This window comes from Dermochelys coriacea, chromosome 2, assembly GCF_009764565.3.
Source record: "Dermochelys coriacea isolate rDerCor1 chromosome 2, rDerCor1.pri.v4, whole genome shotgun sequence".
In the NCBI taxonomy this organism is placed as follows: domain Eukaryota; kingdom Metazoa; phylum Chordata; order Testudines; family Dermochelyidae; genus Dermochelys; species Dermochelys coriacea.
In genome coordinates, this window is record NC_050069.1 from 202,642,450 (window position 1) to 202,657,977 (window position 15,528).

The window sequence follows — 15,528 nt, forward strand, 5'->3', positions numbered from 1 at the left end:
ATTTTATTTCTCACCACTATATATTAATTAATTAATTTTAAAACATTTTTGCTGCGAACAAGCATGTTATCTCTGGAGACACAAATCCACAGTTTGAGAACTGCAAAACTAAGCGTCTCTGATGGTATCTTCTAGACTGAGCACTGAGTCCCATTGGATAGATAGAAAGATTAACCTAAATAATCTATACAGAAGCCCCTGGAACCCTGTAAGATTGAGTCCCTAGTCCATTAACTATTAGAACTCATTTACAAAACTTTTCTTAAACATTACATGAATATATTGTCTCATACTATAGAATTAGAATTTATAATCCCTATTCCATGATGAGATATCTTTGAACTATAATGTATCTTTAGATAGATTTTTTCCTCAAAAAGCATTTTATCAAAAAAATCCGATTTAAATAAAAAAAAATCCGATTGTTTTATTTTTTTAAAAAAGCATTGATTTTTATCCACCCTGATCTACATTATCTTTCCTTATACTTAAATACACACATAAAGGAAGAAACAATAGTAAGGAAAAAACTATGAAGTTTTCATGATTTAGATCTTAAATTTCCATTCATTTTCATCTATTATAGATACATTATAGATCTATTACAAGCTTTAGTACTTGAAGGATCCGCAAATTAGCTATTAAGTATACATGCAACTTTAGTCAACTTTAGGTTCCTGGACATCATTTAGAAACCAATGTGTTCAGAAAGACTGAATTTTTTACAAAAAATTGTTTTACTTGGCATCAACTGTAGAAAATAAAAGGGTGAGAGAGAACGTGTGTGTGATTTACACACACAGGGGCATCAGGAGAGATTTTTTAAAAAATTAAGGCCAGAAACAGTTGTTTTGACTCTCTGTTCTTTAAGAACAGACTGCATCTTCCATTCATCTTTTAAAATAATTCTGCCTTTCAGGTAATGCAATTGATAGTAACTGGAACTTGGAAGGCTAATATGGGAAACAGCTTCTGTCAAACAGAGCAGGCTGTTTTTCAGTCAGGATGTTCTCCTGTTAAAAAGAAATGGCTGCTTGACACAGACACCATTTTACAAAATAAAATTGAAATCACAAGACCTGTCACAGAAGGTCTCAGTAGCCTTGTGCTTTTTAAAGAAACATTTTTGTGAACATTTTCTGTTTCATTGGCTACCCAGCTGGACCACATTTCAGAAAAGCACTTAAGCATGTGCTTAACAGTCACTTTAATGCCAAAATTTTTTGCTGGACCAGGATCTTTGTGTGAAAAAATGGTGAACTAGTTAAAGGATATAAATAAGAACTTTCCACTCAAAATTACCATTAATGAATGCTGCAATAATGTTTATGTAACTCAAATACTGAAAAAAAAAATTTGAAAAATAAATTAAAGCAACCTCACAAAATTTCACACATCTGCTCACCCAGAATGAGTAATTTTATTTTGTGACATCAGTAATATATCAATACTTTTTTCAATGTTATCCTTATGTTAACTGTAGGAAAGGAGAATTTATGCCTGAGAGATGGTAAATTTATGATAATTTTAAGGCCAGAATAAAACATGGGTTTTAACTAATTAAACAAATGCTTCTGTGATATTTTGAATATCAGATATGGGCATGAAAGGGGGTAGATGTCTGAGTGCTGACTAAAGAAATGTTTATATAAACCATCTAGAAATATAAGCCAGCTAGAAATATTTATATAAGCCATTTTAAATGTGTCATTTTATTAAAACAGTGTTAATATTAAACGATATCTTATTCGTTATTTACCTCTTTTTGCTTTTTAATGATGACAGAAAATTCAGTGTAGGGAATCCTTGGATTTAATTCACATCCCATTAGAGTGGCTCCTTCATAATCCTTGATATAGCCAACATATTTTGCTTTTGGTACTTTAATATCTTTGGAGAAACCCTAAGAAATGATAAACTCAAATTGATACAATACAATTTTCTTTTTACATTTATGAATTACAATCAGATTCATTACACTGTCAAAATGCCAAAAATATAAAGAGAGAGCTTCAGACCATGGCCCCAGTTAGAACATAAGTAGCTTTACACACAAGTAGTCAGTTACTCACGTGCAGGTTCATGGCCCATATCAGGAGTAGAAACTAAACTCCAAAGTGTAACCAGTTATGTTCGGGGGGGAGGGGAGAGGAGAGGCAGGGAGACGCACAGTTTTTTATTCAAAGTAAGATGTTTATAGATGAGTATGAAGGCAACTTTCAGCTCTATTTCAACATTACATTAAAGGGTCTCAATCCTGCAGTCAATAGTCAGGCAAGGCTTCTGCTGAAGTCAATGAAAGTTTTGTCTAAGTAAGGCTGCTGCACTGTGCCCCAAAAGAACGAAACCAATCAGCCAACCACCCCCGACCCCATAAAAATCAAGTGCAAAAAATAAAAAACAAAATATAAAACCAAAGAAAGTTCCAGAGATTACAGCATACAGATCTCATAAAATCTACAGGTACTGGGGACAGAACACCCCACCACACGACCATAATTCCCTGACAAAACAAGGAGGGGGAAGTTTTCCTCCCCTTTGGCCACTTCCTAATGGATTTTCTTAGACTAGCGGAATCTGACTTCTTTTGTTTTTGTTAAAATTTTCCAATATAGGTCCCCAATTCTGCATTTGGGTCAGTTATCACAGACCCCTACATTCACATGGATTCACACTGAAGTTAACAGCACTGTGTATGGGTCCATAGTAGCAGACCCAAAACAGGACTGGTGCTTCAGTGCTGAAATGACTTTTTATTTAGTATCTATTTTAAAGAAGGATCAAAGTAAGATTAAAACAGTCTCAGTCACAGTCACCATACGCTAGACTAAAATTTTCTGCTGGCATAACTCACTGATTTCAGTATGATCTGTGAGCACAAGAGAGATACAAGATAAAGCTCTAAATCTATTTCTGTTCAGTGTGGTAAGAATACTGTATTCCCACATACATCTGTGCTACCTCAAACTCCTTCCAAAAACAGTGATTTATTAAGTGCATGGAGCTGGTAACAGCTTTTTAACATACAATTAGGAAATCAGAAAGTCTGAATTTATCTTAACCAAGTTCAGCTGTGACTTTTTAAAAAAAACACACTTAATTGAGAGTATTATGTAATCTGCAAATACATTCAAATTTTTCCTTCAAAATACACTGTTCTATAAAGATAGTACCTTAATTTTGGCTAACACAGAACATATTTTGTACATTAAAATAAAAAGACACTACACATTTTACACAGCTGCTTAGATACCACAAGCTGCTAATACATTTTACGTAGGCCATACCTATGCTAGCATTTATGTTAACAAATGTTGTGTCACTCGGGGGTGCAAAAAACCCACCCCCCTGAGTGCCACAAGTTTTGCTGGCATAAGTGCTCATGTGCATAGCGTTATGTCGGCGGGAGATGATCTCCCCCCAACACAGCTACCACCACTTGTTGAACTGGTTTTATTATGTCAACAGGGTAGCTCTCTGCCGTCAGCATAACGCAGCTACACAAATCCGGTTACAGCTGTGCCGCTGTAAGCTCGTAACTGTAGACCTGGCCCGGCCATAGGGTTTCTACATTTCCATGTCTTACATTGGCTGAAGACTTTTCTTAGGCTGACTTACTTGTTTCTTGAAATAGCCAATTGCATATTCGTCTGCATACGTGAGAAAGTTGAGAATGTTATGCTTGATGTGATACTCTTTCAGATGATTCATTAGGTGAGTTCCATAACCCTATGTGGAAATAGTTAAGGAAATTCATCTCATGAGAAAAACCTTTTTGGTATTGCATGTATTAGAAGCTATGGAGTGAGGGCTGTTCTTTGAAGGGAGTATTTCTCCAGAGATGTACTCAAGGACCTCAGTTATTAGCAAAAACTGAACTCTTTACAATACTTGGAAGGTCACATATGTGACCCAATGGAGGACACAGAATGTCATAGCTTCTAATTATTGATTCACTTTTGATCTAAAAGAAACAACCTCAACTCTCTTGGGGAGTAGTGTGTTGATCTAGAGGTTATTTTTTTCAGATAGTTGTAATTTAAAGGTGAATATATCTCTATATATTGTATTTAAATTAAATATCAAGTATATAGAGTCACAACCTTGGGGACTAACAAAGTTAAAGGTGTTCAGATGCTACAATGATATATCTGAGAAACAGATTCTTCCTTAAGACTTACTTTGGTCATGTCACTTACAAAACACTTTGTTATGGCTAGGCAGTTGATGTACTAAGAATGCTGTTTATTACGGTAATCTTGACTGTTTCATTGTTACCTTGTCCTCTTACCCCTCTGCTTGTTCATTTTACCCACCTGTTGTTTTTCATCACAGGCTAAGATTGTAGGCTCTTTTTATTCAGGTGCCATCTTTTTATTATATGTGCACAGCACCTAGCCCAGTGGAGGGCTTATCTCTGATTGGGGTCTCTAGGCACTACCACAATATAAATGAATAAATAATGAATAAAGATGTCCTCTGACGCCAAATAAAACAATTCCCAGTCTCATTCAGAAACAGAAGAGAATTATGCAATAATGTAGCTAAAAGTGAATAATCCTACAGAAAATAAGTATGCTATTTATATTTCCAAACTGTCTTATTCTTTTTCTCTTGCGATGAAAAAGAACTGATACAGACTAAATCCAGTAATCCTTCACTAATGAGACAGAGTATTTTATGCTAACTTCACACAATGTAACTGAATTAATCATTCCTGCTTATGTTGCAATTATTGAGGCAATGGATAAAAAACTGGAGTCTTTTAAAAATGTCTGGGAAACAGATCTGGGGTCTCCTTATTTCATTGGAAGATTGGGAGACTTCTTATGCTTTGACGTGAGATAGAACAATAAATTACAAAATGGAAAGTACAACATTACTCATGATTCACTATCTTTAATGGCCTCTGGAAAATGGCAACAAAATTATATCATAAATAAATAAATATTGGAAATTTAATACAGAATGCTTAATAATGACACATGCTTGGAAAAGCCTGTCACTTTGGGGTATAATACCTTTGCATCAACTTATTTCCAGTGGCTACCCTTTAAAAGTTTAGGGCCCTTTTACAGACTTCACATTTAAAATTACAACCCCAAATTATGTACTAAATTGCATATTTCTGAAATTTAAGTAAACTACTAAGATACTTGTTTCGCCCTTACAAGAGTACGACTGGTATCAAATACATGATTTGACAACTGATGGACCGTTGAGGGATCCCAAAAGTTCTTTAGAATTCTCAAAGTGCACATGATATAAAGGGATTTTCAGTGTTCAAATTCTAAATTCACAAGGGTTTAATTTAAATAGACGAAACCATGATCAAAATGTAATGAAAAATCATTTTTTACCTAAAAACTAGAGATGCGAGTGCTAGTCAAGCTTATTTCTCTGTAGCAGAAGAATCCAAACAGTAAGTTAGAGACTATGGGTATGTCTACACTGAAATTAGACACTCGCAGCTGGCCCATGCCAGCTGACTCCAGTTTGTAAGGCTCAGGCTAAGGGGTTGTTTAACCAGTGTAGACATTCAGGCTCTGTCTGCAGCCTGAGCTCTGGGACCCTCCCACCTTGCTGAATCCAGGCTGAAGCCTGAGCCCAAACATCTACACCACAATTAAACAGCTCCTTTGCCCAAGCCAGCTGGCATGGGCCAGCCATGCATTTTTAAATGCAGCATAGACATACACTATGACATTTTCAGTGCCCATCATTGTCTGGTCACAATTTAGTGACCCATTTCAAGAGTTCTAAATTATTTTGTCTGACTGCCAACCCAATGTCACATCTGAGGCTTTAAGGAATTTTTTTAAAGTAATTCTGAGAATGATGGTGGCAATTACATATACCTGGAACATTTTGTCCTAGAGATGATTTTTAATTTAGCTATCTTATTTTATGTAAATTTATTTCTTCAAAATTTTATTCATTCTCACAAATACTTCTGCAGCTGAATATTCATACAGAGAAATTAAGACAGACAAGCTACAATGCACATTGTACACAGAAGTCACATGCAGCTACTTCAAAACTATTTCAACTTTGAAAAGCCAAATTTAAAAAAAAAAATAGTCCTCCATTTTACTTAGTCCAGCTATCTGAAAGTTCATAAAGATAGGACTACTTTTCAGCAGGAAGAGGCTAAGATCCATTTGTAAAGATTTTCTTAGTTAGCTGCTGATGGTGGCCACCTTCCACAGAAAGAAACACAGGAAGCCCAGTTTTCAGATGTAATTATCTCAAATATATATGTATGTTAACAGGCACCCAGGAGTGTAAAATTGTGCACCAAAGTGCTCATGCATATATTGTTTAAGCAGCTACTTTTGACAGTTGGCCTTTGTTAGTTTTATTTGGTTGTTTGTTTTTTAAAATGCTACCCCAGCAGAACTGTTACACAAAGTGTGTCAGCACAACTTTGTACTAAATCAGCAAAAGCCATTACACAGTGAACACACATTTTTCTAATTATTTAGTCTTAGAAATATACATGTCTGGACTGTTAAATTTTATTGTTCGAATCTGCTGAAATGCTGGATGAATCCCCTTGTGACAGACCGCTAAGAGTGAATCTCTCTCTCTCCAAAACTGGAGTTTAGTGAATCCAAGACTGAGGGAATATACTTAAGGCTGTAAAAGCATTCAACTCCCACTCTGCTATTCCTCCACCCTGGCTCTTTATTTCCAAGAGCCTGAATGTAGCACATAACGTCTGCCAACTCTGTGATGTGAACTCCAGATTAGTTTCATTCTCATCTATAAACACAATTGATTGAATGTACAGCTACAGCACCATCTAAAGGCAAGAGGTTGAAATCAAACAGCAATAATTTTGATTCACCTGAAATCCTCTGTTAAAAGGAAATCTGGTACTGTACTTTTACACTCTTCATTCTTTAAGCAGAGAAGTTCACTCTTCAGGCAATTTAGGTCAATACAGGTTTGACGCTCGGGGGCATCAAAAATCCACACTCCTGAGCTCCATTGCTGGGCTGACCCCCGGTACAGACATAGCTAGGTTGACAGAAGAATGCTTCCATCAATTTAGCTACCGTCGCTTGGGGAGGTGGAGTTTCTATGCCAATGGAAACTCCCCTTCTGTCGCTCTAGGAAGCATCTACACTATGGGTGACACAGCAGCGTAGCTACAGCATCCTAGCTGTGCCACTATAGTGCCCATAGTGTAGACATGGCCTAACATTTAAATACCCTTCAAGTACACACTAGTAGAGTTATACAGCATGCCAGATGCAAGATATGCCCACTTTTTAAAAACTGTATTGTTAATTGAAGTGATTTGTGATTGATTTAAGGTTGTGGTCCGTAGCATTACCGTCTCACAAGCAGAATGCCCATTTTCATTCAACTACGAATGTTACAATAAGCTGATATAAGGCCAGTCAGTGAAGACTGCAGAGTAAAGAGCCCAATAATGGGAGCCAACAGATTAGTATGTTGTTTTTAATTATTCTGAAGGAGGTGGTCCTCTGACCTATAACATTTTTAGGCAGTTGAATTGTTTTGGGTGTTAAATATATTGCCAAGTATTCTTGAACAGGAAAGGGAAGTGAGAAGACGGTGATTCCAAAATTATGACTATGATCCATTAGTGAGTTCTGGCCCCGCAGAACCCAAATAGACTTAATCAAGTGTACAATAAATCCACTTCTAACATTGTCTTTACCTTGACTTGTTCATTAGAAGTCACAGCACAGAAAACAATCTCCGTAAATCCTTGAGATGGGAACATCCGGAAACAGATACCACCAATCACACGACCATCTTTTATTAATGCAAGGGTCTTGTGTTTTCTGAATGCATAAAATAATAACAGCCTTAGTTCATGGGCATAGCACAGGTGCCATCTTTCCCTCAGAAATTTATTCTTTGCTTTCCAAAAGCATTTATAAATGTCTTTGTTAAACCAATTGCTTGTATCTATAGAACAGTTGCTGATTTAACTAACATCATGTTCCTCATCTACTGTAAAATGCCTCATAAAAAGAGTTTTCTTGCCTTTGTCACTGTAAGTTATACAGTTATGTTGCATTTCTTATCACGACTTTACCCTGGCTAACTAAGAGATTAACAGAGCTTCAGGACATTCAGCCTTTACTACCAGATGCCTGATTCCCTGTGAGCTTAAGTGATCAATTTCCAGCATAGGTGATCGGGCAGTTAATTATTATAGGTATTTCTAAGCACCTATTCTCAAAAGCATGCAAAAACCGGAAGAAATATCCATTTCAGCTGCACTTACACCATGTGCTAACCATTAAAAGGACAAGACTGCCATCAGTAGACCCTTCATAACTCTTTATGGCAAGGTTCAGGAATTTTATTGCAAACTTCAAGGTCTGGGAAAATTTGCATTGCATCCATTCTCTGCACTAGCCAATAATCAGTGCTATTAATCTTTAACTTTTATGACAGCAACAATGAAGATTATTTCCAGATTTTTCACACCTTCTGATGATATCTGTATTCAGTAAATTTGGAAAGTAGCTACCTGATATATTTGCTAGGCTCAATCTCTGTTTGAAATAATAAAGCAAGCATAGAACAGACCTGCTTTCTGTCCTTTTTGTCCTGTAAATTGATCCTTTCCTATCTACCGCACATTACAGACTCTCATACATCAGAAAGAAGATACTAACGGATCAAAGACCAGGCGTGTAATGTACTCCTTTGGCATTCTGGGTAGCTGATGGGAGAATACGTTCTGTAAGCCAACGAGCCACATCATAATCTTTTTGTTTGGCTTCTGGTTCAGGGAATTTCCAACTACGTGAAATTCAATCACTCCCCGGCGCTCCTCTAGTCTTGCTGCTTCATCCCGGGCTGAATGTGCTGACAGAAAGTTAGTCTGCATCGTGCAAGAGGGGAACAAAAATACATTTGAGAGAGTTTGAGGAGATACGGTCTTAATTTCACGTCTATCAATAGGACAATCAAGAAATGTTCTAAGTCTCCAATTCATCCTTTTACAAACAGAACTGCCTCTGGGTATTAAATAAAAAGCGATTCTGCCAAATAAGCCTGACAGAGTTTTGATTTTATTACTTTCCATAATTACACAATTACTTTAAGAATTTGAAAACAACATTTCATTTTCTTCTAAAATCTGACAATTGTGTGTCTATATCCGAATGGAGTGGAAACTAATACAGCCAATTTGTTTAGCAACTTCTACTTGTACAACACCTTGCCATGCCGAAACATTTTTGCTTTTACATGGGTGTAACGGGACAGTTACCCCACTCTGGTGGAAAAAAGCTAGGCTGATTCGGGAAGCAGCCATAGCTCAGGCCATACCTGGCCCTGTTATAAGGGCTCAGGGAGAAGCTGGGTCAGAGTCTTTCTCTAGCTGTGGAGAGAGAAGGACCTGGCTGCCTGGGAGCTCAGGGTACCGGGAGTAGAGGAGTGCTGGGGAAAGGAAAGAGGAGCTGGGGAGCTCCAACCTGGCAAATCCCACAGTTGCAGGCCTTGCTAAAGGCCAAAGCAGGTACTGGGGTTTCAGAGGTGCAGCCTGGGGTTAGGCAGAGGCAGCTGGCCCAACCCCTTTGCCGATGATGCGTGGCCTTTACAGACTGCAGTTTGCCCCAGCGAGCGGGGGCTAATGACGACTGCCAGTAGCCACTGAGGCAAGGTGGGTATAGAGGGTTGGGGTTTCCCTAGGAGGGAAGACCCAGGGGAGGGGGTACTGCAGTAGACAGAACCCCAGGGTAAGGGGCACCAGGGTCCGGGATGGACATGGGGGCCTGAGGCAGGTGAGACACCAGCCAGCAGAGGGCGCTCCAAAGCTGGAGTTGAGCTAATTCCCAAGACAACCAGCAGGAGGCGCCACGCTAGTGAGTCTTCAACCTCACTGCAATCAGCGTCTACTGCGGAAGTCTGAAAATAGTATCTGTTAATTACTACTCTAGCAATACTGGAAAAAATACTTTTTGTGGGCCCTATTAAAATTGTGGCTATATTTTGTTTTTAAATTTTTAGCTTTATCATGGTGAATTAAATGAACAGGTAATGAAAGTTCATCACAGTTACTCATAGTGAACAAGCCTGAGGTACTCCCAACCACCTATCCTTTAAAATGTGATTTAAAAGGTTAAAGATAGTTGTTGGATACTAAAATATTTCTAATGCTGTCTGGGAAAACCCACATACTTATTTGCATAGTCAGTGCTCCTTGGAACTAAACACACTACAGACATAGGACTGTCACCAATTACAGTGGTGCCCACAGTAACGTTTATTTTGCACTCGACCAGACTTCCATGCATTGTTTGCTTTCCAGAGAAAAGTTTAGCTGCTGAGCATCCAGTCACTGCCAGGCCCTGCGTCCTGATTGTCCCAACATTCACAATGAACATACCCATCAATCAGATTACAAATTTGGGTAAGAACTTTGTAAAAGCTCCAAATCTTCTGCAGTCTCTGGCTGAAACTTGGCAAATATGAAAGACTGGCAAAACATAATCAAGAGGAGAGTGAGGAGAAGGAAGAGCTGGCAATGCAAACCAAAAAAATGTGTGCAATGTTGTGGTGTGTATGCTAATGTAGAAAATGGGTAGAATGCAATTCAGTTCCCCCCTCCCCCCCAGTTAAGGAAAAACCTTTAGGAGAAAAAGCAAAGAAGTTGTTTCATTTTTGAGCCTCAGCACATCTACATATTCACTAAAGAAAAATCGACCCTGCTGTGATTGGCAGAAGTTTCAAATCTGAATCTAATATTCTGCTACAAGATTTGTATCAACTTCACCCATGTCTTAAAGTAACAAGAGAAAATATGAAACATCTGCAATTAACAATGAAGTATTATAGAACTGCTCTGTAGTAAAAGTACCTTGTAAAACAAGCTGTGAGCAATCTAAGTTGCTGAAGCATTTCTTTGCTACCACTGGTATCAAAGTGTCTTTGTAAATGGTACATATTATATAACAAAAGATTTTTTTTTTACTCTCTATTTATTGTTCTGTCAAACAATGCATTTCATTTGAGAAACAGATCAAATATTTTCCTTCATTTTAAGTAAAGCGAAACAAGGCATGATAATTATAATGGATCCTTAAATTCTAGTAGTTTATATTATTCCGTTTGTGTTGTAATGGTTACAAAAGTGAACCATCAATATTGCCAAGTCTATATTTCTCACCTCTGGCCCCAGCATCGCAGCTGGATCTGTAATTGTTGACATCACTTCATTGATCAATTCAATAGGAATATCTCCTACAACTCTGGGCCTTTTTGAATCTTCCTGAGAATAAGGTTCAGTGTTCTTTCTCTTCTCTCCTACACAGTCAAATCAGAACAAAAAGAAAGGATAATTTAAAGGCCAAACAGGTTGCCACAGACACAGAACATATTCCACTTGTAAGACAAAAGCTGCAAGAAATTAGCTTCGTGAATGCTGCAGTGGATCTGAGCAAGCACAAGCCGGCAGTCAATCACTTTCCTAATGTAACTGATTTCTGTAAATGAACTAAGGTTTGGAGGTGCTTTTTCAGCAATGCCAGAAGTCAATTTTACAATTCACGGTACTGACATGTGATCAATCTTTATGTTAATAAGTCCGTACTAGGCATGAATCCATTACTCAGAACCCTAGGAAATCACTACAAGTCTTGCTAAGAAACCACACTATATTCTTAAGTTGCAACTGAGCTACCACTGAACTAATGCAGGCAGCTGGAATTTAGCTGCCAGATTTGTGGATGGTACATAAATGAGAACAGAATCCAGCTCTGTCTTAAATAGCTCTCCACAAACCTGTCCCATAATGATTAAATATCTTCCCACTGCTATTTAATGTGTAGTTATGGTATGAGGAGTGACTAAAAATGGCACCTTCTCTGACTCAACATATCTGCTCACTGAATGGCTTTACTGACCAAAACAAATTTTCACTCCAGCCTGCACTAAAGAGACAATATAGCTATTTAAGACAGAGCTGGATTCTGTTCTCACTCATGTACCATCCACAAATCTGGCAGCTGAATTCCAGCTGCATAATCTATTACTTGTTGTGTAACAGACAAGAAGAAAAGAGCTTAGCTTTCAGGTCCCCTGTTGTATTTGCTAGGCTGGCATTTAAAAAATAAACACATTTTGATTTGCAGTATTAACTGCTTAAATATGAAAGTCCTTGAGAGGATACCCCAACGATGTCAGTTTAATAATTGCTTGTTTGCCTTTAGCTGCACTTTAATCTTCTCCTATTGTTATTGGCAGCATGTTGTGTGTCTAAGCACTATGGGACTAGGTTATGAATCATCAATTTATACCACGTTCTTGCTTTAGTTGGTTTGCATTCTAACATTAGTACTAGATTTTGGTGCTTGTATATAATTTCATTTCTTTTAAAAACCTGGAAATAGAAAGAAAGGTCAAAGAGGTATGTTTGTTTATATCAAATTATCATATGTAAACATCACCAATGCAACATTGCCTTTATGCTGGAATGTCAGCACTGACTTGAGGACATGCATACATTTGCTTACACCACTTTTATTTCCATAAATTCACATTAAAGCCATTTTGCTTCTCATCATCACAATGTCCTCTTCAGAGATTTGTATTGCCACCATCTTGAAATCACATTAACCTCACAGACTTGTACTAGCACTGTTATGAGTATTTGGGGATGACAAGAAACCCCAATAAAGTGAATAGTGAATTAGCACTATCACAGAAAAGTTCTGAAAAGCTTCCCACACTTAGGAGCCAATAGTTAAGGCACTACCAAATTCTTGGCCACGAAAAACGCGTCATGGACTGTGAAATCAGGTCTCCCCCCCCATGAAATCTGGTGTTTTGTGTACATTTACCTTTACTATGCAGCATTTCTCAAATTGGGGGTCCTGACCCAAAAGGTAGTTGCAGGGGGTGAAAAGGTTATATTGGGGGGGTCATACTATTGCCAGCCTTACTTATGTGTTGCCTTCAGAGCTGGGCGGTCAGAGAGTGGCAGCTGCTGACTGAGGGCCCAGCTCTGCAGGCAGCAGCAGCGCAGAAGGGTGGCAACACCATACCATGCCATCCTTAATTCTGCTCTGCTGCTGGCCATAGTTCTGCCTTCACAGTTGGGCTCCTGGCCAGCAGCCGCCACTCTCCAGCTGCCCAGCTCTGAAGGTAGCGCTGCCGCCAGCAGCAGTGCGTAAGTAAGGGTAGCATTGGAAAACCCTCCCTACAATAACCTTGCAACCCCCCCACCCCACAACTCCATTTCAGGTCAGGACCCCTACAATTACAACACCATGAAACTTCTGATTTAAATAGCTGAAATCATGAAATTTATTATTTTTAAAATCCTATGACCGTGAAATTGACCAAAATGGATCATGACTTTGGTAGGAACCTACCAATAGTACGTATTTTTGCCATTTTCTTCAAAACATCAGAAGTTTACTAAATCCACTTCCCTTTAAAAAATTAACTCAAGTAATTTTACCCAAAACTTGTTATAAAAGTGAAGCTAGTTATGTCTTACATGTTGGGATATCTTAGAACTAAATATCCACAATTGATGTTTTTTAACTCATTGTGGAAACAAAAGTGCAGCTGGTCTGACAGTATATATCATATTTCAACCATATGCAACTTTAAGAAACCAAGATATTAAAACCCCCAATCAAAATACAATAGATACAACACTGGTGTTAATTATAGACTAAGATGTAATGTAGTAAAGGCAGACTGAAGACTGTTTTTAAAAATGATTTAAATGCTGAATCTCCCAAATAGCAAGGGGCAGAGATTATCCACTATATGGCTAATTGTAAATTTATCTTTTATTTGTGTCAAATCACAGTTCTCTGGCTTCCACTCTGCTATGATGACCCAATAAGCATCATACTGAGATGATGCAGTTTTCAAGTAAACACACTGGTGCACAGAGACGACATATGAAGGGAAGGGGTCTGGGTTAAGATTTTTTTTTATTGTGTTGCAAACATTTTTGGTTGTTGTTTTTTTAATTGTGTCATTTTGTAATCCAAATAGCATATGCTGATACATGCTGGAGCACAGCAGTGGAATGGAAGCCGGTAACATGACTTCAAAGGACTTTAAACTACAAGAAAAAAGCAAGTTCATAAACAGTTATGTGCTGATATCCCTCTGCTTCCTACTATTTGGAACATTACGCATGTGACCCTAAAATTGCCTCATTTTTCCAAAAAGATTTTTGGGTCACCTTTGATTTTTTTTTTTCTGGATTAACATGGGAGTTTTAAATCATATCTGTAAACAAAACAATAGTCCAGTAAATAACAGAGTTTGAACTAAACTGGGCATCATTTTGCTTTCTCAAAAAGAAAAGGAGTACTTGTGGCACCTTAGAGACTAACAAATTTATTAGAGCATAAGCTGTAGCTCACGAAAGCTTATGCTCTAATAAATTTGTTAGTCTCTAAGGTGCCACAAGTACTCCTTTTCTTTTTGCAAATACAGACTAACACGGCTGCTACTCTGAAACCTGTCATTTTGCTTTCTGTTACAGTGGATATGTTCCCCAGAGTTCAACATGTGGTGAATGCTATGCTGTAATTTGTCTACGTTAGAAAGGACACCAATTCTTTAAAGTTGATTTGTTTTCTCCCGTCCAACAAGGAACCAGATCTGGATTTCAGCTATGCCACAGCTATTAAAAGCAAAGAAAACTATAGGTTTGACACAACATAAAGCCATGTTGTGATAATTAGGCTGAACAGAAGACAAGATCAACTTCCTTTCAAGTTACCTAGAGCTGGGTCATGGCAAGAAGAAACTTTGCAAGCAGGACTCATACTTCCGCTGTTGGGTTGTTCTAGAGATGAAGGACTTGCACTATACGAAACAGACCTTGCCACAGGGGGAGGACTGATAACTGCAACAAAATAAAAGAGAAAGAACGTTCAAGACATTAGAATTCACCACAACGTTGACTGGAAGAACAAACAACTTCAAAGAGTTACACTGGTAGCAAGTATGCAATGGGTTTTCAACAGCACTCCATGCTATGTAGTGCAATCAAAAACCAGGGTATAGAATGCTATGTGTGTCTATTTTTAGAAGGGGTTTTTTTCTGATTTCTTTTATTGTATTTTAAAATTTGATACTGCACAGCAAGCCACATTCCTTGATGTGCAGATGGGGATTTACTAACTATATCTTCTAAAAGCTTCCAGGTAACAAATACAGCTCTAACTCTTTCCATTGTCTTACAGAGCTAATTTTACTCAACTGCCAATGTCAGGCTTTATTCCTCTGCAGTATTGTGCAAATGCTAGTAAAAATGGGCTTCCTCAACATACCTACCTAGCTAGTTGGCATTCTGCCACGTCAAGAAACGATTTGCAGCCAGTTCTCAAGGGTCTTCTAGGAAAAGATGTAAGATTTCACTCAAGTGCACTCCACTTATACTATTTGGTCTTGCCTCAGCACATGGGGCTGGACTTGATGACTTTTTGACATCCCTTCCAGTCCTACATTGCTATGATTCTATGAACATGCTATCCAAACCAAATCCAATGAAAATGA

General features: G+C 38.0%; 1 protein-coding gene across 7 annotated transcripts in view; it reads right to left on the minus strand.

Annotated features, from left to right (window-relative positions):
* KAT2B (lysine acetyltransferase 2B) overlaps positions 1-15,528 on the minus strand; it is a 67,296-nt gene that overhangs the window by 13,441 nt on the left and 38,327 nt on the right. For 6 of the 7 annotated variants that reach the window (XM_038393487.2, XM_038393481.2, XM_038393483.2 and 3 more), the window contains exons 8-13: positions 14,750-14,875; positions 11,165-11,301; positions 8,667-8,875; positions 7,694-7,820; positions 3,619-3,729; positions 1,760-1,903 (exon numbers count right to left, since the gene is read on the minus strand). In XM_038393487.2, the coding sequence (XP_038249415.1) occupies positions 1,760-1,903; positions 3,619-3,729; positions 7,694-7,820; positions 8,667-8,875; positions 11,165-11,301; positions 14,750-14,875 (854 nt within the window). The remainder of the gene's footprint in view (positions 1-1,759; positions 1,904-3,618; positions 3,730-7,693; positions 7,821-8,666; positions 8,876-11,164; positions 11,302-14,749; positions 14,876-15,528) is intronic. The other variant, XM_038393484.2, reaches the window with a different exon arrangement.